The sequence below is a fragment of the Furipterus horrens genome, unplaced genomic scaffold (assembly GCF_987537825.1).
Source record: "Furipterus horrens unplaced genomic scaffold, mFurHor1.1.pri manual_scaffold_4, whole genome shotgun sequence".
NCBI lineage: Eukaryota > Metazoa > Chordata > Mammalia > Chiroptera > Furipteridae > Furipterus > Furipterus horrens.
The window spans coordinates 190,275,608-190,303,590 of NW_028327174.1; the positions used below are offsets into that span (position 1 = coordinate 190,275,608).

The 27,983-nt window shown below is 46.8% G+C and overlaps 1 protein-coding gene across 3 annotated transcripts in view; it reads right to left on the bottom strand.

Annotated features, from left to right (window-relative positions):
* The window catches only part of ASTN2 (astrotactin 2), an 839,367-nt gene that overhangs the window by 616,696 nt on the left and 194,688 nt on the right, over window positions 1–27,983 (bottom strand). For all 3 annotated transcript variants that reach the window (XM_090274637.1, XM_090274635.1, XM_090274634.1), the window contains exon 3: window positions 22,850–23,234. In XM_090274637.1, coding sequence (XP_090130763.1) covers window positions 22,850–23,234 — 385 coding nt within the window. The remainder of the gene's footprint in view (window positions 1–22,849; window positions 23,235–27,983) is intronic.

Here is a 27,983-nt window from a genome sequence, read left to right on the forward strand (position 1 = left end):
TAAATAATTTCAGGGAAGAAAATCAAACATGAGCCCCCCCCCATTATAAACCCTCTCTTCTGGAGAGGAGTGAACCAAATGTGTGGTCTCAGGTATTGAACCATGGATATAAGCTCTCACCACTGGGCAGCCTTACTTTGACAGGAGAGTGAATATAAATTCACACAGAATATACAAGTACCAGTTGTGTTTACGGTGGTGATTATGGTTATTGTTATATGCAGCACTTTCTAACCATTCTCTCAGCCTCTGTGCTTGCTCCCTGCATTCTCTGCTTCCCTGAGCAGCAGAAGGAGCCCTTTGAGAACGTAAACTTGAACTTGCCACTCCTTAGCCTGACACCCTCCAAGGGCCACAAGTCACACTGAGGACAAAAATTCCGGCTCTCCACCATCACCGGTGTGATCGTGGAGCACGTTTGGTTCCCAGCGTCATTGCCTATAGTTCTCGCCTCTTCTCACTCTGCTCCATCCCTGCTGTGGTCCTTGTTGTTGGAACCCATCTCAAAGCATTGAGAATTAAGTCTCTTCTCACTCTTTACGACTCCTCCCCATCACCCCCTAATGACCACCCTGAATTGAAGTTTCTATGAATGGGTTGCTGTGATTAATGTCTGTCTTTCCTTCTACCACCTCCTTAGAATATAAGTTCCATGAAGAAAACCACATGTCTATTTTGACCCCACCCTCTGAAATGCATCTGGCATATAGTAGGTGCTTAGTCATTATTGGTGAACAGAAGGAAAGGAGGGACAGAGAGAAGTTAGTTGATTCTTATAATCATGATGCCTGAACACTGTTTTAGACACGTCCATGTGCCCAACCTTGATGGCATCACAGGGTAAATCGACTTCACCCCCAGCACTTAAGAGCAAGAAAAGATGCGTGTCCAACACCAGGGGACATTGTAAACAGAAAGTGGCAGCAATTTGCCCAATGCCCCTCACTGCTCAGTGGAAGACAGAGGAGTGACAACACAGGCCTGGAAGGCAGGAGACCAAAAGGGCAAGGTTCTCGGTCCCCGGTTGGCAGGACAGGGTGGGCTCCTATGGGGCTGCCCAGTCATTAACATGGCTCCGGAGAAGAAGCAGGCAAGGGAATCAAAGCACCAAGCACTGCAAACAGCAACTGCAGTGGGAGAGGGCAGGGCCCAGCTGGGCTGCACCGAGACGCATGGCCCTGAATTAAATGACTAGACACACATGGCTGCAACCAGCGTGCTCCTGGGTCTGCCTCCACACCCAGCGCTGGCTCGGTGGGAGGCTGGCTCTGGGGATGGGACCCGAGCGGTCTCCAGCCTTCCCACAGCCCTACTTCCCTTCTCCTTCTCCCTTTATTCTTTTGTACACATGACAGGCAAGACAGATACTCCCCCACAAGAGCAGTAATAGACAGCTTACATGTGCACAACCCTTCATAGTCTACATTCCACACCATTAGCTCATTTCTTTTATTTACTCAACCAATACGTACTGAGGACTTACTATAGGAGGGGAATGCTCTAAGTGCTGGGGACAGAGTAGGAGTGAACAGATCTCAAATTCCATCTTTCTTGGAGCTTATTTATACTTTGGAAGGGGTAACACTGTGTGTGTGTGTATATCGTCGGCAGCCGTCCATCTCGAGAGACGATGGTGTAGCTTCTTAAGAGTCTATCTGCACCGCCGAGAATGGCTGTGCAGTCCGACTCGGGAGTGACACGGTATCTGTCTCCTCCCGTGTTGAATCGACATCTTGCGATGATGCTGGAGTGTCCTCTCCAGTGAAGCCGAAGCTACAGAGCCTGGGCGGGGTGATATGGAGGGTCTGCTGTTGCCCATGCGGCAGACCCCCCCTCTCTTCGCAGCTGAAGGGTCCAAGGGAAAGACGGAGTCAATACAGCTTGGCTTCAGGTGCGCCGCAGGAGTTGCCGGTGTTGACTACAACGTCAAACCGCCTTAGGGACTCCGGCTCCGGATTTTCTGTCGGGGTTTACTCCCTTAGCCTTTCCCCTGAAGAGGTATGCCGCAAGGCAGCGGAGGTTTTTTGGAGTCAGAGTTATAAATGTGTGTATATGTGTGTGTATGTGAAAGATATATACAGTTGGCTCTTAAACAATACTGGGGTTTGGGTTAACCCTATGCATAGTTGAAAATCTGCACATAGGTTTTGACTCCCGAAAATCCTAAGTACTCATAACCCACTGTTGTTGATCAGAAGCCTTACTGATAAACAGTCCATTAACATATATTTTGTATGTTATATGTATTTTACACTGTATTCTTACAGTAAAGTAAGCTAAGGAAAATAAAGTCTTCTTAAGAAAATCATAAGAAAGAAAAATATGTTTATTTTTAAAAATTTGCATGTAAGTGGACCTGTGCAGTTGAAACCACCTTGTTCAAGGGTCAGTTGTGTATTTGGCACATTTAAACTATCATACATATATTAAATATTGTATTTGTATATATAATGAGCTGGAGAAGCCAGCATATTGCCATTTCCTTCTTCCATGTGATGGAACAGTTGCCGCGAGAGAAAACGGACCACACAGCATGAAATGCCATCCTAATACAAAGACCCACGGTTTGTAACAATAGGAAAGGGACCAGGGATGTTCTCCTTGCTCCTCAAAGGAAGCCTCTCACCTTCCTCTTCTCAGATACTTCCCCTTCTTGCACCTCTCCATGGCCCTGTCTCTCCCCTTTCCCTCCACAAATCAAGTGCAACATACGGACACCAGGGAGCACCCCACCCCCACCCCCGCTGCTGCATGGCAGGCTTGCTGCGCCAGGGCAGCAGCAGGGCCTCTCTGATTCTCTCACATGCCCGACCCCCGGTTTCCCTTCCTGGCTCACTGGAGATCTGTCATTCATTCATAGCTTTGTTGGAAATCAGTGTTTAGGGACTTATCTTACTCCCTCCTCCACTTATTTTGCCATCTCTTTACCCCAGATTCGTCCTTCCTCATAAGATTCTAGGATGTAGGAGGCGAATGTTCTCCCAGAGGTCACTGGGTCTCCTTTGAGAGACAGGGGAACTGAGGTCCACAGCAGGGTGCCTAAGTCAAATCAAATGGCACGTCTGTGGAAGACCTTTGAATAAAGCACAGGGAGGCCATTCCCAGACGTACTATGGTATCTACTGAAGCATGCTAGCTCCTCATCTCTCATTGGATCATGATGGTGGTCTCCCAGGGACCTCCCTGCCCTTACTCTAATCTACGCTTATGCTGTCACCCTAACAATCTTGCTGGGAAGAAATATATCTGGGCCTGGCACTCCCTCTCTAAAAGTTTTCAGTAACTGCCCAGCAGTACTGATAAAGTTCAAGGCTTCTGTGGCCTGGCCCCTGTCTTTCTCTTCCTTCTGCTGTTCCCTGTCCCCTTGTTCCAGCCACGCTGGACTTCTTGCAGTCCCTAGAATATGCCATTCTTTTTTGCTTGCCTCAGGTCCTTTGCACATCCCTTCCCCTTGCCACTTGGGTTAATTGATGAACTTTTTATTGTCAAGATTCAGCTCATATGTCATCCCCAAGGAGGCCTTCCTGGCATCCTAGGCACTTTTAAATGCTATTTTCTGTGTGCCCCTACAATACCTGTTCATATCCATATTCCAGCACCTTCCCAGCAATAATTCATGGGCTACGCATCACGCAGTGTTCTAAACACCTTACACAGAATATCTCTTGCTCTCCACAGTGATTTTTAATCTGAGTGTGTACATATACCTATTTCAGAGATGGGGTAACTGAGGCCCAGAAAAGCTAAATAACTTGCCCCAGGTCATAGAACTGGCAATGTCAGAGCTAAGATTTTACGCTGGCCACACTCTCAAATATATGTCATCCTGCTGTGATTACCAGTTTACCAAAATCTGTCTCACACACCATGAACTGGCCAAAGTTGTTAATGCCTGCCCAAACCCAGCTACTTGGCACCATGATTGAGTCTCTGCCTGGAGCGTGCAGACTGGAGACAGCCACTGGACGAACGGGTCACTTCTCCCTCGTGTTTCTGTTTTCACAGCATGCTAGATAGCAGGATGGCGTAGTGGCCAAAAAGACAGACTCTGCAGTGAGACAAGACACAGGGACCCAGGACCCAGTCCCAGCTCCCACGCCCCGTTTTTACTGCTCTGTAAAGTGGGACTCATGAGGACGCTATATAAAATAACCACGAGGACTAAATAAAGGAATGCAGAAACAGAACAGAGCAGCGTGCCTGGAGCCCAACAGAGAGCAGGCGCTCAGTAAGTACGTATTTGTCATGGTGGCCAGTAGCACTCATGGTCTTCCTTGTCTTGCCAGTTCCTTTCTCGCCCCATGTCTCACCTTAATCAAGAGGCAGGCGCTCCCAGCAAGACTCATTTGGGGTCTGGGAAGGCGGAGAGGGGAGCATGGCTGCTCTGGCCCACTAAGCCCAGCGCCCTCTTTCCTCACACTGCACGGCCACCTCCCAGCTGTGAAATAAGAGTCCCTGCTCGACTGGACCTGGAGCTGTCAAGGGCCTGCCAATTTCACAGTTCACAAGACTGCTGTTCCCCCTGATTAATGGGGTGCCAGCAGCCATGGGCAGGGCCATGACACCAGTCACATGGGACTCTCCCCATCACCCCCCCACCATACCCTGCCATGCTTTCTGAGGAGGAGAGAGCAGGCCAGCCTCATGCATATTTATGCAGGGAGAGTAATGATTTTGTACTTCATGCCTTCAAAAAAAATAAATAAGACTTCACTTAAGTCCGTGCATTTCCCTCCGTGAACTCAGCATGCCTCATGGAAGAAAACCACACACACACACACACACACACACACACACACACACAGACATATGAAAATCCAAAAAGACTTTATACCACTGATCTGACCAGAGCGTTCTCATGCCAAGGATGACCCAGGGAACACAGGAGATATTAAACCCTGGAGCATGGATGGGGGTTATTCTGAAATTAACCTAGTTCCACCCTGTAACCCTTGGGGAATTAGAACAGATGAAGTCCAAACTCAGCTGGGCAAATGACACCTGCCCACCAGCTCCTCAGTCACTGCCCTGCATCGCCTCCGCCCCTCAGCTCAGACAGAGCCCCCCCCGCCCCCTCCCTAGGAAAGCAAACCAGGATCAGCTCCTATGATATTCCCCCTAGTGGGGCTGGAAGGAACGCTTTCATCACAGGCAGAACTGACCCCTCGCATCCCAGACACATAACCTCCAGGAAGCCACTTCAGCTTGCGTGCCTCGGTTTCCCCATCTATGGCCAATAGGAAGCTCCGGCCCAGTCCCCTGCACTGTTTTCTAGTCACACCGGCCTTCTGGGTCACCAAACAAGCCAAGCTTTTTCTCTGCAAAAATCGCATCCTCTGTTCTTCAGTCTTCATTGGGCCAGACACTACGCACCCTTTTGATTCCAGCGTAAACCTTCCTTCCTCAGAAAGGCCTTCCTGAAGAGCGAAGCGCCCCGTTTCCTCTCCCAGAGCGCTCAGCTCATTTCCCTTCTGGCAGTGCTGAGTTAGTTAAATTAATAATTGCGCAGTACTTAGGTGAGGGCCTCAAGTGTGTCTTCCCGTTACAGGGTGACATCTCTGAGGGCAGGGGTCATGCTGGTCACTTTCACTGCTCTGTCTCTATGAGTGTCTGGCAAATGAAGGAAGGAATGAATGAATGAATGAATGAATGAATGAATGAACTGCTGAGTCATTGTAAGAATCAGATGAAATAGCATGATAACGCCTGATCTGTTTACAGAGGACTCCCATCACTCTAGAATAACTAACAACGACTGAGCCTTTCTCTTGTAAAAGACGCTCTTGATCCCTGTGACAGGTCTTAACTCATTTAGTTTAACAACTCAGGGATGCACACCCTGATTTTCCCCATTTTAAAGATAAGGACAGTGAAAGAAAAGGACATTTACTCATTTGTCCAAGGTTATACACAGCTGGTAAATGTCAGAAAATATCAGGAGTTAATAGGGACGGCCTAGCCCAACAGTCCACATGCCTAAGCGTCACGCTATAGAGAGATCTTAGTTGCATCCCTCTAGCTTCCCTCTTGGGTTTTTCTGGCCCCTAAATATCCTGGCTGAAGGCTCTCTCCCCACTTGGCCAGCCCCACTCTCTTACTTCAGGAAACCCACGTCCCCTTTCCCCAAACCCAAGCACAGACAATTAAGGTTACAAAGTGTAGCCCTTGGGGTCAGAACATTCTCTACCACCCCCTGGACCTTTTGTAGGAGGGGAAAACCTCATTGTCTAAGTACACGAGGGACGTTCCCACTTTTGCAGGGAATATTCTTACAGTGTAGAAACTGTTTTTTCCTGCAGGGTCCGACAAGGAGACACTCAGACCCCAGGAACAAATCCACCTACACCTGGCTGCACTCTTAGAAAGCCCGTGTCACCTCCTCCCGCGACACTGGCAAGGGAAGAAGGGCTGAATAAGAGATCTCACAGGGCACCAGATCCTGCACAAGTCGTCAGCCTCAGGTCCAGGAAGGAGGAGGACTCCACCCAGGCCACCTGGCACGCGGGAGGCAGAGCCCAGGCTCCCTGAATCCTACTCAGCACCCTCCCCTCCGACTCCCACTGCTTTCTCTTCCCCAAAGGACAGCCACAGACACAGCTGGATGGGACAGAGCTGCCTGTGTGTCCACTGGACGAGGCTGCTCTCCTGGGGTGATGAACAACGCCGATCAAGTTGCACTTAACAGAAGCATAATGAAGTGGATGCATCTGGTCTCCGAAGGCTTCCTTCCCAAGGGAAATGATGAGGAAGTAATCTCTCTCTCTGCTGGGACACTTACAGAACAGTCCTGGAACCAGGAAGCTATAAAGAGGCTTGAGACTGGCGTCTGAAACTTATTAGCCCGGTTAGAATGCTAGTTGCTGGTGCCCTCTTTGCCTTCGGCATCATTTCTGCACAAGGAGGTATGAGGAGATAAGGGCTTACAAGAGTAAAAGTCTTCCGCTTGTCCTCTTAAGACCCGTTTTTCTAATAACTTCTCTCCCCTACACACACACACACACACAAGTCACCCCAGCCAGGCATATGGCACTGTGTTCTGGCTCAACTTCCACTGGTCCCATTCCATATGAATAGCCACAGCCCCAGAATTCGGGTGAACGGGATAGAAGCTGAAGAATGTAGCAGTTTAGACTTGCAAAGATCGAGGCTCAGTAAGGGGATATGATTTTCCGAAGATAATCAATATTTACGGCAGGTGCCCGCTGCACCAGGCTCTTCATATATTATTAAGTTTTATTCTCAAACCAACCTAAGGAGTCTGACACTACTATTAAACCAGTTAAGTAGATGAGGAATCTGAGATTTAGAGAGATGAGTTAACTGATCCAAGATCAAGGTACAAGAATCACTCCCAAGTCTGCCCCATTCCAAACCCTTCATCCTGTAGCTTGCCATCTCTCAGAAGGCCCTGCTGTCATGATTTTGCTTGGGTTTCTGGACTAGTATATTTTTAAACAGTTTTTGTAAGCTAAAGGTTGGTTAAATGCCACCCCCTTTCACATGCACTAGTGGGCTGCTAGGCATTGAAAGGAATCCTGCGGTGAATGCTTCTGTAAAATAAAAAACGATTTGGGCAAATAATCTGTCATTCCCTGATTTATGTCTTTGTTAAACTGAGCTATTCACAAACGGGATTCTTTTAGGCGAGGCATTCCAGTCCTGCTCTGAGGAGACGGGCCCCCCACTGTTCTGGGCAGGAAATGAGGCGTAGAGGGTTTGCCACACCCACAGATGCCAGTGTTAGTGAACAGCAGCTGCGGGTGCCTCAGACCCCAGAGGGCGCCTTGCTGAGTACTCTGAGGCTCCGCCACCCAGGCAAAGCCGATGGAACTGGGCTCCACGCCTGAGCAGAGGAGGACCGCCCCAGATTAGCTTGTGGCCTGTTGTGAGAATTTGCCCATATTGAATATGACAAATGTCCGCATGCAGTGTCTGAATAGGAAACACAGGAAGACAGTCTGAGTTGGAGAGAGCATATCTGGTGAGGGACAGAGAGGAGCCAGGAAGAGAAGCTGTGAGGGAGCAGGAGGCAGGTTAAGAGATAAAGAGAGGCCATTTCCTGATGGGGGGGCAAAGGAAGAGCGGAGAGCGAGACACAGATTCGTGAACTTAGCAGAGCTACATCCTAACAACGGCTCATTCTCCATGACTCCATGGCTATTTTGTGATCAGCCCTGGGCCCTGTGTTTTCTAACAGCAAAGGCAACAGAGTAGTGGTGAAGGCTGAGCATTTCAAGGTTATGCAGCCCTAGGTACAAATCCTGGCTTTTACACCAAGAATGTGCCTGGTCCTGGGCAAGCTACCCGAGTTCTCTCAGCTACGGCTTCCTCCCTTGAGAAAGGGAACAACTAGAGGTCCTGACAATACTTTCTTTCTTTCTTTTCTTTTCTTTTTTTTTTTTTTTTTTGTTTAGGATTAAATGTTCCAGTACCTATTAAGTGCTCATATGGAGCTCCGCCCATACAGGCTAGCTAATGTTACCCCGATTACAACTACAAAGAAATCCTCATCAGCGGAACCAGTCTGCTCTTTGAAACCTAAACAAGCTGGCTGGAAGCGCTCGGTGTCAGTCATTCCCTGCATCATTCATTCATTCAGTTTACCCTTTCACTCACGAATTATTTACTTCACGTCTGCTCTGTGCCAGGCCATGTTTTAAACAGCACTGAATGAAATAGACAAAATACGTACAGGGGGAGAGACAGAAAGATACGCAAATGTGTGTAACGAGTCAAATGGTGGTAAAGGCTGGAAAGAAAAAGAGAAGAAGGTAAAAAAGAATAGAGTGTGATGTGTATGCATGTGACTGTGTATACCGTGCTGTCCCATCTGGGGTGGCCAGGATGACCTCGATGACAAGGTGACTTATGAAGAGTGAAAGAGAAGGAGTAAGCCAAGCAGGTATCTGGGAAGAGAGCTGTTTAGAAGACCGTGAGGGAGCTCCCTCTAAACAGATCCTTATAGATGACGCTTTAGGAAATAACAATGCAGCAATAATATCACCACCGCATGTTTGTGGAGTGCAGCCGTTTACAAAAAAGCATTCACTTCCATAATAGTTTGTCCCATATTTTTAAAAACTCTTAAATGAGGACATTTTTCTCATCACTTTTAGAGAAACAGAAAGAAAAACATCGATGTGAGAGAGAAATATCAATCGGTTTCCTTCTTGTACACGCCCTGACTGGGGATCAAACCCAGCACCTTTCAGTCAATGGGACGATGCTCCAATCAACTGAGCCACCTGGCCATGGCAGATGTCCCACATTCTTATGAAACTGGCATCTCCATTTTACCAGTGTGACAACTAAACCCTGGCAATATTGACATTTGGAGTAATTCTTTACTGTGAAGGTCTGTCCTATGCTCTGTAGGGTGTTTAGCAGCATCTCCGTCCTCCACCCACTAAATGCCAGAAACACCTCCCACCCCTTTCTCATCACGGCAAACAAAAGTATCTCCAGTGAAGTGGGAGCAGGGGGAATGACAAAATCACCACTGGTGGTTTAGAAAAAAGAAGTGACTAGTCTAGGATCTCAGAATGAGAGGGCAGCTAAGGTGAAATTCCAACCCAGACCTCCTAGTCAAGAGAAGTGAGACCATCCCCTTGTCCACAGCACGCAGTTTTCTGAAGTCGGCGTGTGGACAGAAACACAGTCTGAGCGCCCTGTAGTGTATTGGCGGGGGTGCGGGGGAGTGTAGGGGTGGAGAGGAAGAGTGGGCAGTCTTCTCCTGGCTGCTGGTCTCTACTCCAGTACAGGAAGCCAAGCCAAGGAAGGAAGATACCTATTTCCCCATTCTGGTGCCATTGCTAGAAACGTACTGGTGAAGAACTCTTTAGAAACCCGACTCTTTCCCTACAAGGCATGCACACCGCCTAACTCAGAATGGCTCCTGGCCAAGGTACAGGGGTGTTCTTTTCTTCAGTGCCCATTCCACAGATGAGGACACAGGCATAGGACAGAGTGAACAACCTGCTTAACACGTTAACTGCCTTGTGAGCTATATTTAACTCACCCTAGTTTTCAGCCCAGAGCCTTGTGACATGTACACAATTCACATGTCACTTTTATTGTGGTGCACAGGCAACTCATGCTACCATACTATAACATACATATTACATGAAGAGTGGCCTCATGGATAAAACCCTGCAGATGGTTCGTGAAAAGCTTACTTACTGATGGTGTTATTGTTAAATTAATACTTGCAATTTAAAAATGTGGCTCAAATGAATAGAAGTTAATTAATTTATTTTCTATTTATTTTAACCCTTAAATTTCACTAAATCAGACATGTAAACAAAAACATTTCCTTTATGAACTGTTCCCAAGTTTTCCCATTACTTTTTCATCAAATCACAAAGAAATATTTTGCTTTCAATGTCTTTATTCTATTTTCATAGTAAAATATCGTGGCTCCAGGGTAAATTTTTTTTTTTTTTCTAGTGTGGCTGTCAACGTGTTAAGGCAGCATCACTTCACGATGCAGAGAAGAAAGGTCGTGCGATAAATCCCCAGCTTGGAAATGCATGGGGCAGTGATTCTGTGAGGAACTTACAAGGTCAGCCACATCTTCACAGAGTTGCACAGGAGCCAGGTACCTGGTGGGGGTCATCTATTCGCATGCAGGTCATTGGCCTCTCTGGCCACGTTCAGTGGCACATGCATGTGGCTGAGCATCCGTGGATGCCCTTCCCCAGGAGCCTGGATCCCAGAGCTGGCCCTCAAGCCTCACCCTGCTTCATACTCCCTGTGTCCTCCTGGCCCCACACCTGAGACAGTGGGGAAAAGATCTTCTCCTCCAGACACCCTCACCCTCCCAGACAGGAGCCCTCCTTTTCCTGAGCAACGCCTGATGGAGGAGACTGAAAACAAGGGGCCATAAGAAAAGAGGACAGACAGTGTTCAGGGGATGGAGCTGGCAGAGCTAGCTCAGCAGAGATACTGCCCATCCAAATATCCAACTCTCCTATAGGGATCCAAGCAAGAGTTCTTACATTCAGGAGTTCATTCATTCATTCCATACATATTCAGTAATCTCCTATAATGTGTCAGAGCCAAGGTACACACCCAGGAATTGGGTAAAAAAAAAGTATCCCTTCAGAAGGGGTGTGGTAGGAATGTTAAGATGACACTGGCTGGAAAGCCACATAGTCCATATGAGAGCCACCATCTCCACCCCCTCCACCCCCCTAATGCACACAAATACCTAGTATTAATTTGCTGTGCAACCTCAGATAAACCCTTACCCCTCTCTGGGCCTCTATTTACTGAGTACAATAAGCATTTTGGACAAAATAACCACGACGGCTTTTGTTCCTTAAGTCAAAGCACTGCGCTAAATATCTTACCTCATCTCCTTTAATTCTCACAAGAATCCTGCAAAAAGTAATCCCATTTTAGAGATAAGGAGACTGAACCTAGGAGACATTAGTTAGTTGCTCCGGTTTTTACATTTTGTAAATTGCAGAAGTGAGACTTGACCCTGGTGTGTTTGATGTGAGAGCTGGGCTTCTTAACTAGTCCCTGCTCTGCTGCCAAAGTTCTCAGAGGTCTCTGGCCTTTGATCTGCGGCCTTCATCCGGCTGGAAACGCAAAACTCAGGAAGTTGGGAAGAAGAGAGAAAGATGTCTTTTTCTGCCACCATCCTGCACGTCCCTTCTCCTTGTACCAATGGGGAGTGGATATGCATGTGTTCTAGAAGGCCCGAGAGATCGTAAAGTCCTCCCACCTTGATACTAAATAGGAGGTGGATTTATCGCTCCTATGGGCTTCTCTGTTCTAACTGCTCAGACAGCAAGGGCGACCTCAATTCCTCCTCCCTCTGGGAGAACACTTGAGTCCAAGAAGACTTAAGGAAATGCATCGGGAGGCGTGTGGGTTGAAATGGAGGGAGCAGCCCTTCCAAGGTGGTGCCACCATGAGGCTCTGCCAAGCGCTAGAAAACCTACAGTTTTCAGATCCTTCGATAAGCCAGTGAGACAGAAATGTGGATTGGGATGTGAAATTTCCTGGTTTATAAATATTGACAACTTTATTAAAAAATGTAAAGTGTACTCTGAATGCAAGCTAAACAAACATAGCCGGGGGCTAAACGCTACCTGTCAGGTTCCAGAGCGCAGCGTTTCTTCTCCGCTCTCCCCAGCCTCGCCCCTTCTGAATGTCAGCTCTGTGCTTAAACCCTCCCTTCTCACTTGGCCCTATTAGCTCACCACCTTTCTAAAAAAATTACTTCCCTGTGTTCCAATGGTTCCTCATGTCACTCACAGCAAAAGCCAATATTCTTACCTAGCAGGCCCCATGTGAGCTTCTATTTGATGTTTCTGTGGCCCAATTTATTCCACTGCCTCTCCCTACTCTTTAAAGGCTCCCAGCACACCGATACCCCAGGACCTTTGCACCCGCTATTCCCTCTGCCTGAAAAGCATTCTTCAAACACCCAAATGGCTAATTGCTTCATTTACTGCAGACTGGTCCTCAACTATTTCCTCATCTGTGAGGCCTTTCCTGAGACTCCTAATTCCCTTCTTACTTTTATTTCTGTACAACTCTTGTGATCTGATATTATACCTATATAACTCATTATAACATATATATTAGATAATTATATAGCATTTATTCTTATATATTTATAAAACATTTATTTTTTATATTTAATTACACATTTTTATATAACTTTTTCTTGTTCATTCATTTATGGTCTTTTCCCACTAGCAAGTAAGCTCAGTAGAAAGAGACTTCTAAATATTTTATTCAGTGCTTTATCCTCAGTGCCCTAAGTAGTGTCTGATACACGGTAGGCACTTAATTAAAGTTTATTAAATTAATAAATAAAAAATAAATGAAAAAATACTTTCTTATATAACAAATGTTTACCCAGACTTCCTGACACAGGAATACTGAGTTAAATATATATTCAGAATTGGAAACATTCAGACCACTTGGCCCAATAATTCCAATCCTAGAAACATACCCTGAGGAAATAATATAGAACAGCAAAAAACAAATTTAAGCCCCCAAATATCTGTCACTGATAAAAACAAAATAGCAAGAAAAAAGGAGGAGGGGAGCAGCTGAAATGTACATCAATAAATAAACTATGAGGTAGTTAAGAATAATAAACACGCTTAAATACTTATGGAATATTCAATAAAATAAAAAAAAATTAAAAAAATAACATGTTTTCACTTTCAATATGTCAAAGAAGAGAAGAAAAAAATGGTCAAAAGTTACTGTGACTATTTGATGAGGTCTTCTGAAAAGCATTAATTTATTCTTTATTTTAAGTTTTCTACAACGAGCATACACTTTCATACTTGGGAAGTATGAGGGAAAATAAGGACCAAGCACCCCCGTGGGTCAGGACGGAGACGTCTCGCATTGCCGAGGCGGACGAGGCTGTGGAAGCCGGAGGCAGGCCGTTGGCCTGCGGGAGACACGTGGCCCAGCTTCCAGGGCTCCGTGCCAGGCAGGCCCCCACTGGGCGGTTTCCAGCCATTTCAAGGGCGGCCAGGATGGGAGGTACAGAGTCCCTGACTGCTGGGAAATTGCTCCAGCTCTGATCAATCAGGGAACGGTGTCTTCAGCCCCTGACATTTATCAAGCCTCCTTCGCCCTCACCTGTCAGTGTGCAGGGCAGTGGGGGGGCTGTGGGGGGCTGCCTTGCCTGGCACCATCTAATCAAGTCAGAATGCCCCAGGTCCCCTGGAGACAAAGAGGCAGGGACTCTGTGGGAGCTGGGAGGAAGGGGAGACAGGGAGATAAGAAGAGAACAGGAGAGAGGAGGGGGAGAGCGGATGTTCAGAGAATGTCCGTTTGTTTTGTTATCATGGCAATTAATGCTGGGAAGTGACATTTTAAGGGGCTCTGATGACAGCTTTGGTGACATTCCTGTTTGTGATTCCATGACAAATCTCTGTCTATATCTTATTTTAGAGAGTGTGCAGACAGTTCAGAGCATGGCTGTCTGGGGATGCTGAGCTCCTGTCTGTTGGAAGCTCGGCCCCCTCTGGCTTCGCCAAGCCCGGGCATTTAGGCCCCGGGGCCAAGGTCCAAAGCCTGGAAGTCAAGGCCAAAAAGCTTTGCTGCAGAGCTAGGATCTGCTCTTCCACTATTGGAGCAAAAATGGACTTCTTAACATTCCACCAGTGATTAGCTGGAGTTAATAAAAAACAAAAACAAACAAACAAACAAAAAACACTTCTCAATTCTGAATCCTTTCCAGGCTGGCCAGTTTTAAGGAACCTACTTTTTCAACCACAGAGTTTATCCCTTTGTTTTCCAAGAAGTACTAAGAAGAAAATGGAGTGGAAACAGATTAAATTCAAAGTTTACAATCTGAGAATTAGAAGGGATTACTTAAACTGTATCTAATCCCCAGCCCTGCTACACCATCCTTGACAAATGGCTCCCTCGTCTTGTTTTAATACTTCCAAAGACAAAGAGTTTATGATCTTTAAAATTAAGAGAGGAGGGCAATGTAGATGTAACAAGCTATTTGCCAAATTATATCCAGGATGCTGCAGGGATAAATACAACGTGGCAAAACAAAGAGAGCAGTGGACTTGAACTCTAGAGATGTGGGTCTAAATAGAGCCTCACTACCACACTCTCTGTATTGTGGAGTGAGTCATTTAATTTCTGAGCCCAAATAAGGCTCCTTGTTTCTCAAAAACAGGTTCAGCAGCACACAGAGTTTATCATACAATGTTTATGAAGCCACTCTATAAATGTTAGAGATGTATAAAATAAAGCGACAATTACTGTTTTCTACACTGTCTAAACTGTGAGCTTCTAAGGAGAAAACTTTCTCATCTTCGTGTCTCCTGCATTAAACACAGTACGCGCTCAGCAAACGTCACTCGGAAAAAGGGAGTGACTGAGCGAACACATGACTGAGCAGCGAGGGACAGCTGTACCCAGAGAGAAGATGCAGGGGCTGAAATCTGTACACCTCTCTGTACAAACAGCGGATGGACGTGAAGAACAGATGGCACCCCACAGGCTTTGGGGGTGCTGCACCAGGCAGACATCAAAGAGTGTTTTGAACAATAAGAGGGAATAGGACTCTTCCGGGCACTTTGGTGTAAGAAAGTCATATCAAAATTTATTTTCTTTTTATAGAAAATAGGCTGGACAGCCTATCTTTCCGAAACAACCGTAGGTGGGACCCCAATATATGAAACGGTTTAAAGCAGTCCTCTTCTGGTTAAGACAACCCTGCCCATTCTGTTTTCCTCTTGCACCCAGATAGCCCGGGGGTTGGGGGGAGTGTATGGGGTAGAAGAAAGAATGTCCAAGGACAGAAGATAGAGGAGAGACAAAGGGTCCTTTGGGAGAACAGGTTCAGCAGTTTTGAGAGAAAGCATGGAGACAATGGAAGCAGTGGGCCAGAGGCTTGGGTGGAAGACACCAGTGGGTTGGCCACAGGGACCGTTTGGGTAAGAGGTATGGCTGTCAGGTGGGCCTTGCCTGTCCAGGCACCACTCTGAGCTCCTCCAACAGCCCCTTACCTTCAGTCCCTTGGGTTACCTCTATCCTTCAGATCTCTGGGCAAGGAGCACCTCCAGGATGGTATCACAGACCCCGTGATCCAGGGGTCTCTCCCCCTGTGGATCTCCCAGCACAAGATAGCTTTCCTGAGGCTTGAAAGGTCTTTGAAATTCAGGTTATGGCCCACTCATAAATTGTGAAATCAATTCAGCGTCTCATACCAGCATTTAAAATGGGGCATAAAAAGAATAGTAAATGTCAGAACATGCCACATGCAATAAGGGTAAGTATTCTTCCGCAAAACTTATTTTAAAGATACAAACACACACATTCATATACATACATGTGTGGCCACTGTGCAAAATGTATTTCTCACTGTGATTGGTGTTCAACATTTTTTATAAAAGCAGCTCTAGGAGACTTGGCCTGCTGGAGTCTAAGCCCATGTCTTACGTCTTCTGATCAAATAAATGAACAGGATTAACACATGTTACCCTCAGAACATGCTTGGGTTTGGGAATCAGGAAGAGCTGGGTTCAAATTATGGTCCCATTGCTTTTAGTTTTATTGAGATGATCCCTAAATTTTGATAATTTATTCCTTATGAGATGGATGGAAAGATTCAACAGATCATTGATTTGAAAATACTAAATAAGGTTTGTACAGTTCAGAAAAAGGCTAAGTAGTCCATGTAGAGATTACTAGCTTGTGGGACGGCTCTAAGACATGCATTTATCCATCCATTCATTTATTCATTTCCCCATCTACTAACCCAACATATTTTGTTAATCCTCACCCAAGGATATGTTTATTAATTTTTGAGAGACAGAGACATCACTGTGAGAGAGAAACATCGATCGGCTGTCTCCTGTACACACTCTGACTGTGGGTCAAACCTGCAACCGTTTGGTACGTGGAACTGTGCTCCGACAAACTGAACCACCTGACCAGGGCTTAACCAAACACATATTTTAACACCTATTATGCACCAGTCACTGTATTGCGCACAAAACAAACCCAACAGACCTGGTACCCAGTCTCATGAAACTCTAAGTCCAGTTAGAATATTAAAATATTTAATAAATACAATAATAAGTACTATTACAGAAACAAACAAGAGAGTTGATAAGATGACAAAAAAGGAGAATTCATGGTGGAAAAAAAACTTTATCTGATGAGGTAGGATTCAAGCTAAGACCAAAATACTGAGGAGTCAGCCAAGACAGACAGGGAAAGGAAAGAGGAGAATTTGTCCAAGCAAAGATAATCACGGCATATGCAAAGGGCCTGTGGAGGAAGAACCTCAGCAAGTTTAAAAAACAGACAGGAGGCCATCATGGCTGGAGCCTAGAGGGTGAGGGTCAAGAGCAGTGAGAACACCTGAAAAACTTTAGCCATGGGACTGCTGTAGCCAGAGTGATCACAACAGAATGGCCGCTGTGTGCAGAATGGATGAGGAGGAGGTGCAGGTAAGCAGGAAGGTATATGAGGGTGAGGTGTTGGGAGTCAGGCATCAGGAAGACGGATGTGGCTCCAAGAGGGAATGGTTGGGCAGGGGTGGAGGTAGGAGGCTGGAAATTCAGGCTAGAGCCTGTGCGTGAAGATGTTTAAACACCAAGATAAGGCGTTGAATGAGTGGTTGACTATGAAAGAGCTCTGAAACTTCAGAAAGCACTGTACAAAGACAACATTTGCATGACAATCACAAGGACAATCAAAAGGGTGAGTTATTAAGCAGCTCCTCAGTTCTCTGTCACCCTAGAGTGCTTTGTTGACACCTCACATGAGTTCCCTGTGCCCTTGGGGACCACTCAAAACACTCCAAAAAAATGGGGATCTCCCTACTTCCAAGTCCTTTCTGCCAGTTGAGCTCAGAACTACTGCACAGGAGCTTCCTGTCTCAGAGAACAGATGTTAATTACCTGTTTTTCTTCCCAGATTTGTGGGAAGCTCATGATCGCTATGCTGGAACTATCCATGGGACGGAAGAGCTTGGTGCCTTCCCAAGGATCCTGAGATTCAGTGTGGTGCAGTGTGTTCATGTCCCAGCCTGGCCCCCTACAATGACGGCTTTCACGCTAGAGGTTAGCCTGGTTCTGCCCCCTTCCAACTGTATGACCTTGGACCAGCATGTCAAGCCTTCTTTGCTTCAGTCTTCTGCTCTACAGAGTGGGGGCACTGTTAGCACATACTCAGAGGGTCACTGTGAGGTGTAAATGACAGCTCGGGGCATGTTCCCAGGACAGTGGGGGTCACTCAAGTAGAGGTCAGCTGATGTCACTAGCAGCAAGCAGCAGCACTGGTTTCACAGACAACCCTTCCATCCTCCCTCCCCTCGGGGTTCATTACCAATGGCTCAATGAGGAAACGCATAGGACAGCGGTGGAGTTGTTAGAGGGACTCAGTAAACACCCCTTCCTCCCTGTCCTCTCAACGGAGGTCCTGTTCATTCTGAAAGGTTCTGTGATCCTGAGCAACACTAAGGGTTAGGCCGCTGACCCCAGGTCAGAGAACTCGTGACCCCACCCCATCTGTCACTAGGGGCCACTGCTGGTATATGATGCCACTTCTCCTTCCTTCTTCCATCCTAGGTCCTGAATAAAAAGTAGGAGAGCAAAAACGTCTTTATTTTGTAATACTTCACCAAAAGAATCCTAGCTCAAGGTATTGGTGAGGACTGACTTTCCACAAAGAGAATTTGAACCGACGTTTATTAGAAAAATAATCAAGACAACCCTGCACATACAAAATGATGGTAAGCATATAGATAAAAGCCAGAAAGGCCCACGATAATATACAAATAGTCAATGTGATATAGCAGTAGGTTGTTTATGCTGATCAGTGTGGGAAAGTATATGCATCCCCGCCTTGAGAGTATAAGACCAATTTTTAAAATGAATAAATATAACAGCACTTACCAAAATTACAAACATGCAATTTATAATTACAAATGTAAAATGTGCATCCTTTGATGCAGAGATTATGCTTTTAAGGCATCTGCCTTACAGAAATAGTCTCACACTTTGCAAGATATATACGTGTGTGTGTGTGTGTGTGTGTGTGTGTGTGTGTGTATAGGATGCTTACTGACTTATTATAACTGCAAAAAATTGAGATAATGATCAACAACAGGGGTAGTAAAGTAAATGTTGGTGCCTTTCATATACTCATATTCTGGGATCCTATACAGGTTTTGACAAGAATAAAACCTGTGTGCAGGGCTGACATGGAAAGATTATTTTCTTACAGTTTGGTAAACTATCACATTGCGTCAGAGTGATATATGTGGCTGAGATGGCCCCATCCGTGTATATCTGCATGCACTGGAAAATGCTAGAAGAATATAAATCAAACTATTATAAAGGATTAGCTTTTGAGTCCTGTCAGTGGGATAGGATGGAGAGACAAAGTAGGACTTTTAGTTACTGCTTTACACAGTTCAGACTTCCTTCTTTTCATCTTCCACTTCCTTCTTTTTCTTTTCTTTATTTTTTCCATTCTTTTTTCCTCCCTCACGCGCTCCCTCCCCTTCCTTCCTTCCTTCCATTATAAAAATTAAGAAACCACTCAGCCACCCATTACCCTACCTCTTGATAAAGTGATAATTGTGTTAGTTTCATTTCCTTGCGCTTCCATGCATAATATTCAGGGAAGGGAGACATGCATTTAAATACGGATACAAATGGGAATTAAAATGTACCAGGTATCTGTAATGTACCAAACACATGATTAAATTCTCATTTCTAAGGCGATATCAGGTGTGATATCCAGAGCAGCTGGAAGCTTCTAAAGCACAGGCACTGACTAGTAAGGCACGATGCCAGCCGTAACCCTGCAGCACTACTCCAAACCCACCCTAGTCCTGGTCAGTGTGGACTTCAGGAGGGTCTTCGGAGAGGGGGTGGGACTGGCAGGCAGCATGAGGACATGGGGGTGGGTCAGGGCTATGAGCCATTTACCAACTAGCACAGAAGAACTTCAATATTTAACAAAGTATACCTCCGTACCAGTGTGCATCATCTGAATGTCAAGCCTGTTTAGGATCTGAGAACCCAAGCAGTTGTCGCCGGGTAATGAACTTTCTCCCTCTGCTCTTCATATTTCCCCTCTGTTATTTGCAGGTCCAAGCCGAGAAGCAGGCAGACAGAGCTCAAGAGTGATGAAGCAGTTTGAAGTTATAGGTAAATTGTGCTAAATATATGGGTGGGACTAGCCCCAAACGAGGGAATCTCAAAGGGCTTTAGCATTACTTTGCACGGACTGCCCAGCCTCTGAACGACTGCCACTCTCGATAAAATGCACGGCTGTACACAGGTCGCCCCACAAAAGAGAGAGCTTCAGGGTTCTCTCTGAGTGGCCACCTAAGGCAACGAAACACAAGTGTGGTCTGTACTGCTGTTGGATCTGCAATAGGCCACAGAAGTGTCCCTCTTCTGTCCAGAAAAGGACCAGGTGCTTGGAGACCATAATGCTGCAAGAACAGCCACCAGCAGCCACATCTGCATGGTTAGAGCGGCCTGTGTCCTACCTGGAGTCGGGAAAAGTGGGCCCTCTCCTTTCACCCTGCCTCGGTCTCTTCCTCCCCCGCCCTCATGATGGCTGGGACATAGCATTGAATCAAGTGCTTTGTTTGATTTCAAACTGCACTTTATGTTAAAGCCCACTCAAAGGCACACTTGAAAGAATAATGTTGCTCAAACAAAAACAGGTGAGATGAAGAAGGCCTGGATTTTCAGAGTGGCTAAGAGTTCTGGCCAAGGCCTGGAGGCCATTGACCTGAAGGGCATGGTGCAAGTCCGATGTGCTCCCCTCCATCCCGCCACGCTGCCTGGCACGGAGCGTAGGGGGTTATTTCTCACGCACCCACCACTCATTCTCTTTGGGTTTCTCTCTGGTGCTTCTCAATGCTAGAGCTGCAATTTCAGAAAACGAGGGCCTCGCTTTGTTATTGCTTGAATAGAGTTCTGCTTGAAAGAAAACGCAAGGGAGAGAGTGCCTCACTGGGAAGGAAGGGCCAAGAGCACTTTCCCTTACTTCTCCAGCATGTGCATTGTGTGCCCTCTGGATCCAGCACAACTCTGTCTCCTGGGCTGGCTCTGTCACACCAGACTCAGGTTCCTACATCCCCCCGAACACCACCACCATGAGGGCAACACAGAGAGGCTTTGCAGGCAGCTACAATATCCAGCAGCTGGAATGGCCACATCGTGTGTGTGTTCCCTTTCAGGAACACAGAACCTGGATGGCCCCAGCTCCCAATGAGCCGGCCCATCTCCATGATGTGAGGTGTGCGGGACAGATACCTACAATGAAGGCTCTGGCCAGGAGCTCAGGTGGCTGTCAGGGATCTGGGCTCTTACAAGGCTCCGCCACATCCTTGCTGTGTGGCACAGAGACCCAGGACCATTCGAGCTTCAGCTTTTGTTCCCTAACCCCCACCCCCTTCTTCTCCCAGGAGGATAACCACAATGTCAAAGATAGAGGTCCTGCTTTCCTCACCTCTATTACAGGGTCTGCCATGGGGTCTGGCACAGTGTAACAACTTTGAAGACAGACGGTGTGAATAACAATAACAGAAATGTGTACTGAACATTGAATGGGTAGCAAACACTTTACGTGTGTTATCTCATTTAAGTTTCCTAACCGCACTGAAAGGCAGAATGCAGTATCATGCCCCTTTAATGGCAGAGATACGAGTAACTTGCCCATGGTCTCAGAGCTGGTAAAGATGGATGGTAAACTTAATTTCTGTATCTTTCTACCTCCTTAGTGCAGACTATGGCCTTTTGAATGGCCTTCCAGTTTGGCTAAGGGAGGGTGGGAAGGAAGAAAAGGAGGTCAGCCCTGGCTAGTGTGGCTCAGTGGATTGAGCATCAGCCTGTGAACCAAAGGGTCGCAGGTTTGATTCCCAGCCAGGGCACATGCCTGGGTTGCAGGTCAGGTCTCCAGCCAGGTTCCTCATTGGGGGCACACGAGAGGCAACCACACATGGATATTTCTTTCCCTTTCTTTCTCCCTCCCTTCCTCTCGCTCTAAAAATAATAAATACATAAATAAAACATTAAAAAAAAAGAAAGAAAGTAAAGGAGGTCAAACAAGATCATTGTCAGTGACCTGCCTCCCAGGCCCACTTTCCAGCTTTGAAGATGTTTGCTGTTCTCCATCTGGAACTTGGCAGAGGCGCGTGTGTGTGTGTGTGCATGTGTGTGTGTTGAGGGTAGGGGGGATCATAAAAAGATTCATCCGAGAGGAAAGATCTTAGGAGCAGAGGAGAAAAATGTAGAGTTCAGAGCCCCACGGCTGCTAAGCACCAAGGGTTCCTCTCAACTCACAAACTCAGGGTCAGAACAGAGATCCTCAGGCCGGCCTTTAACCCATCATTACCACCAGCATCCCAAAGGCAATGTGGAAACAAAGCAGAATGGTACCTTTGTAACATTTATCTAAAGAAAAATAGCCAAATTCCATCTGTAAACGAGCTGGTGCCATAGACACGTAATAAAGACAAGTGTGAACACATCCCTTGTGTCTGTCCAAATCATTAATGGTCCTCCCACGGACTAAATGAAAGTGTCACTGCAACAGCACATCTAAAAACAAGTGAGAGGTTTGCATCATCCAAAATTCCAGTATGATCCAGGAATAACTGCAAAATATAAGCGTGATCTCACACTACATCAACAGAAGCATAAGAGAGCTCACAAGAGGAAGGTGAAAACCCCATTTTGCCCTGCGTGGGAGCGCCCCCACCTTGACGAAGAGGAGTGTCGGGAAACACAAAATTAGACTCTCCATCTAGAGGACAATGGCCAAAATGATAAAATGTTTGGAAAATACATCACGTGAGATGAGCTGAGGAAACTGGGATTGTGGATTTAGATTGATGTCCCAAAGTTACAAGGCGTCATTTTTTTCTGTTGTCAAATTTTCCAAGCAATGCCTCGGAGAAGGGAAGGTAGATTTACTTTCTTTGTGGAAGTGGAGGGCCAGGGAAACACATTTCTACTCAACATAAGAAAAAACTTTCTAATTGTAGTGTCTGGAAATGAGATGAGCTCTCTCTGAGTAGTGAGAAGGCCGTCAAAGGGAGTAATCAAGAGACACCTGAGAGATGTGGGAATACATAAATTCTGTTGCTTTTCAAAACTCCAATTCTAATAACACTGACACTCTTTTATTTCTCCCTTCACTACTGAAGAACCAGAGAAGACAAACTCTGAGAACCCACCAGAAGCTGGTCATAAATCCAAAACAGCTTACCCCAGCAGACAATACCAGTGTCCCCAACCACCCAGCTCCTATGCCTCTTCCCAGCTCCCCGGAATGCCCTGGAAGGTGGGATGAAACGAGGACTCACCTTTCTTGTCAAAATCGCCTTTCTCGTCCCCTGGCCGGCCCAGGCTGTCCAGAGTGTGGGTCACCTGGCTGCCAAACTCGTCCTCACGAGAAACGTGATTGACCCGCCGGGGTGGGTCCTCGTCCTCTTCATAGTCGTAATCATCCAGGATGGGGGTCTCCCGAATGGGCACGCCAATGACGGAATTGTGGGCCTGCAGCCGGGAGGAGCGGAAGCTTTCCCGGGCCTGCGGGCCCAGCAGCACCGACGGGATGTAGTGGATCTCGTGAGTAGCTTCCGTGCTCGCGCTCTTCTGGGGGACGCGGCGACGCTTCTGCCAGCGCCGCTGGGCATACAGTGCCACAGTGAACACCAGCAGCAACAGCAGCAGAGCGATGAGGCCACCCTGGAGCAGGAGGGAAGAAGGACAACAAATGGGCCGCTGTTCCCTGAGCGAGAGTGCCAGTGTGGCTCCTCTTGGCCACCACACTCAGCCCAAATCCCTGGGTTTGGCTCCTAAAGCTAGAGGAACCCCCAGCCATGGCTTTGAAGCCAGAGAGACGCTGTTCCCCAGCCTGGCTTTCTCACCAACAAGCTGTGTGACCTTGGGCAAACAACTTGACTTCTCTGAGCCTCGCTTTTCGCATGGATAAGGATGAGTAAGATACCCTGCCCATAAGGAGCACATGACATGGATAATGGTCCTGCTGGACAGGGCTGTGGCTTCACACTAGGGAGTGTCTGAGCCCTGACAGTGCCCCCAACCAGCAGAATGTCCCCAGGACATTTGTTGACGCTTTCTCAGCCTCGCTTTCTCTTTTCTGGACTGAGTGCACTGAGGACTCATAGATAGCCCTTCTTCCATCCTGCTGCAAATGTAAAAGCATTATTAAGCCAAATATAACTTCTGTTTCCTTCATTATCAGAAACAGTATCTTTTAATATTTGATTCCCAACAAGGGGCAGGGCTCCTTTAATCAGAAGTTTAAAACAAACTAAAGGTACTTTTTGTAGATTTTATTTATTTATTTTTAGAGAGAGGGAAAGGGAGGGAGAAAGAGAGGGAGAGACACATCAGTGTGAAAGAGAAATATCAATCGGTTGCCTCTCGTACGTGCCTCGACTGGGGAATGAACCTGTAACCCAGGCAGGTGCCCTGACCGGGAATCAAGCCAGAGACCTTTTGCTTTGAGGGACACCACCCAACCCGCTGAACCACACCATTTAGGGCAAGTTTATTTTCCTTTAATACAACCAGCTGGTAAGAACTGGATTAAGTCTGCATACTGTACATTAAATTGGAACACGCTGAAGTATTTATATTATAACATATCTTACGTGGTTCAGGAGATTCATGAAACACCCCACTCTGTGGGTTCCCTTAAAGGGTTGGGGTTTTTGCAAAACAAGTCTATTTCCCACAGCCCCTGTCCAGCACTGGGGGTGGAAGGGTTGTATCCTCCTGGCCTCCCTCATTCACCAGAAACATATCCCATGAAAGGGGCAGGCCCTCTCAGTTATTCCGCTTTTCTCTGTTGTACACTGTGCTTTATGTCTGGGAGATGGGAGGCTGCCTGGCTGAGTCCCTGCTCTGTATTTTTGCAAGTCCCTGCAGTTGGAAAGGATCAGCCTCTGTTGTCTGGGTGAGAGGGAAGAAAAAATCAAGACTTAGAAACTCAGGTGGTGAGTTGCAGAGTGAGATCTGAATCTCAGTCTCCCTTTTTTGTATTTGTTTGGTTTGGTTTTGCTTTTTAGCTCCAAAGCCTGTATTCTTTCAATCATACCCAGGTGCCTGATTGCTCTTCCTTGACTATGATCACATTGAAGGCAAGGACATTTTCTAATAACTACCTGTATGACATCTAACGGAGATGACAGATGTTAACCCTGGATACATCATATCGGGGGCGGTGGGGGGGGGGGGGAGAAGAACACTGTTAAGAACACCTGTTTAGGCCAAGAAAAACATTATTCACCGAAATGGCTCAGCTATCCTGCTGATGGCATTGGAAATCTATTGTGTTATTTTTCCAAGGCCCACAGCTCACTAAGCTAGAATTCATCACCTCCATAGGGGGTGGGGAGTGGGTGGGTAAGTGGGCTAACAGGTGACCAGGTGGCAAGTGTGGCTAATAGCCCTGCCTTGCCTTTGGTCGTGAGCTACTATAGGATCCCCAGGAAGGTTTCTATGGATGCCAGAATTTAAAAATAGATATACAAACTAAACAGAGATATAAGTTGTGTGTTTGTGTGTGTGTGTGTATGTGTGTGTGTATAATCTGTCTAAAACATAAAATGCATGTATAGTTTATCACTCTGGAGACTTAAAAAAACAAGAACAGATCCTTTTCCCTCCACAGAACATATGATTATTCTGTGCCTTGAAATCACATGTGGCATGATATTAGTTGTCAGGTTTTTTACATCAAAGATAAGAGAGGAGGGAAACGTGGGGAGTGAGGAGGAGTGAGAAGGAAAGGTAATAGGAAAGGAGAGGGAAGCAAAAATGGAGGCAGAAGAACACTAACACTTTGTAAAATAATAATAATAATAATAACAGGCCTTCTCCTTACCATTACTTAATGTTATTTTATCTTATCTTAAAGATTTAAAGACAGGCGTACGTGGCAGGATTTATCGTTTCTATCACATAAATACAATGTGGAAAAGGTGATTCAGAAAGGTTAAGTAACTTGGTAGAAGTCACACAGGATCTGATCCTAGTTCCAACTGGTGAAAAGGCCAGGATGTGGTAATGCAGGGATTTGAACCCAGCTCTTTGCTGCACAGCCATTGGCTATTTTACAGCCTAAGGATTCACAGACACAGAGGGGTGGGAGGTAAAAATGGGATAGATGGTAAGGGTGCATGAATAGAGGGTATCTGGAGAAGGGAAAAGTAAAAGATGATTCTCACATCCAGGATTCAACGGGCACATCTTGAGGCTGCATATTCACAGAAACTTTAATTTTGGTTCACCGGTGCCCTTGGAGAAGTCTCAGGCTGCATATTCACAGAAACTTTAATTTTGGTTCACCGATGCCCTTGGAGAAGTCTCCTTGATGGACTCAGCACTCTATCTTCTCACCTTTGGGGGTTTTACTCTCTGTAAGTGTCAGGCCCTGCCTGGTCCACAGCCCTTCACCCCCAGCCCCTTGAGCACACCCCAATTATAGGTGTTTGACACGGGAATCAGATCCAAGGACCAACAATGACCTGGGAAAGATGAGGCCTAATCAAATGGTCCACCTGCAACTACGACCCCTCCCTGACCCATTACGTCCCCGAAATGCCCCCTCCTCACCCCTGCAGTCCTGGATCAGCTTCAGGTTTACTCACTGTGTGGTCTCACATTTCCCAGCTTCCCCTGCGCACTCTCAGTTACTCATCTGTAAACTGAACTTGACAATACTTGCAATACTATGCAGACAACTATGGGTAAAGGCCTGGGATCAGAAAGACTTTTTCTTTAAAATCTCATGCTGCCACTTACAAGCTGGGTGATCTCGGACAATGGACTGAACCTCTGAATCGCAATATTTTCATCCATGAAACTGGGTCAAAACTGTCCTTACAGAGGGAGTTTAGAAGTGAGTTCGTGGATGCGGACTACCTGGAGCATGGTAAACAGGTCACAAACTCTGATCCATGCGGCCTAACAGGTCAAATCTGAACATTGCTTTGACAACCCTTACAAACTGAAGGGTGCTGCTCAAAAGCAGAAGAGCCCAAGAGAACCATCTGGTCACCTCTGTCCTCGTGGGACATTCGATCCAAAGGAGGCAGATGAGTAACTCAGGTTCACGAAGATACTGCGATCTGTGTTTGCCTGGACTGGTTCAGGCTGCTATCCTGTTCGTTCCTGCAAAGCTGCCCCCCGTCCTGTGTGGACTTCCTTCTCCAAGAACAAGCAAACAGAAGAGCAGAAGCCATTGCTGGGAAGGTAGCAGGACCAGAGTGTCCATCCACTGAGTCTACGCGCCAGAAGCAAACACGGGCCCTGGTGGAGGCGAACACGCTGCAGGACGAGCAGGGAGTAGAGGAGGCAGAAGAGGATGTAGGCAGAGGGCTGCACATTTTTAGAAAGCACGTTAAGAAGAGGGCAAGGCTCCAGGGGTGGCAAGCTGAGGCGCCGCTGGCCTCAGGGAAGACCCAGTGTCAAATCGACTTGGACTGTGTGAGAGGAGTGGCAGGAAGTTCCAGAAATGAAAATGCCAGTCTGTGAGTCAGCGGTCGGTTTCTGCGAGATTGCAAGCAGCACAGGACTCGGGGAGATGAGTCTGGATTTCACTAAGCTGCAGGCAGAACGTGGGAAAGAGACAGGATGGGAGAAGGAATGCGTGTCCCCACGGCTTCCGGAACCTTCCCTACTAGAAGTCTGTCTAGAGCAGGATACGCCCACTCCTCTTGTTCTGTTGCTGTCAGTGAGTCTCAGATCGCCCAGTGGAGACGGACCAGGGGACGGGTATGTGATGTCGGGGGCAGAGTGGGTAATGCGACATAGAGGCCGGCATGGGACTCGGCTTCCCTGCCTCCTGCCGGCTGCGTGCAACAAGCTGGCCGTGGCATTCTACCTCCTTGGGCTACAACAGGCTCACCTGTTAAATGTGCCGATTGTTCCCAGTGGGACATACTATGCTCAGGATGAAACAAGACAACAAAAGGTCTGGCACCACAAAAGTCACCAAATACCAGCCTCATTACTTCAGCCTCTCTATGCCTCTATCTAACACCAAATTGTTACACACACACATACACACACCCTTACTTAAAACCCTTTCTTGGCACCCTACAGCCCTCAGAATAATGTCCAGATCCCCAGCTGGGCACCCACGGCCCTTCGTGATTTGAGAGGCCTGCTTCCTTCTCCTGCCTCATCTCCGCACAAGTCCCAACTTATACCCTATCCCAGAGCCACACTGAGAAATTAGCATCCACCAAAGCATGATGCTCTGAGCTCTTTCATGCTGGTGGCCCCTCAGTCTAGATCCTCTCTCACTCACTTCCTGTGGCAGTTCGAATAATGCCCCCCCAAATTTTATTTCTACCCAGAACCTCAGAATGTGATCTTAGTTGTCAATGGTTAAAACAAAGTCATATTACATTGGGTAGGCCCTACATCCAGTGACTGGCATCCTTGTAAGAAGGGAAAAGG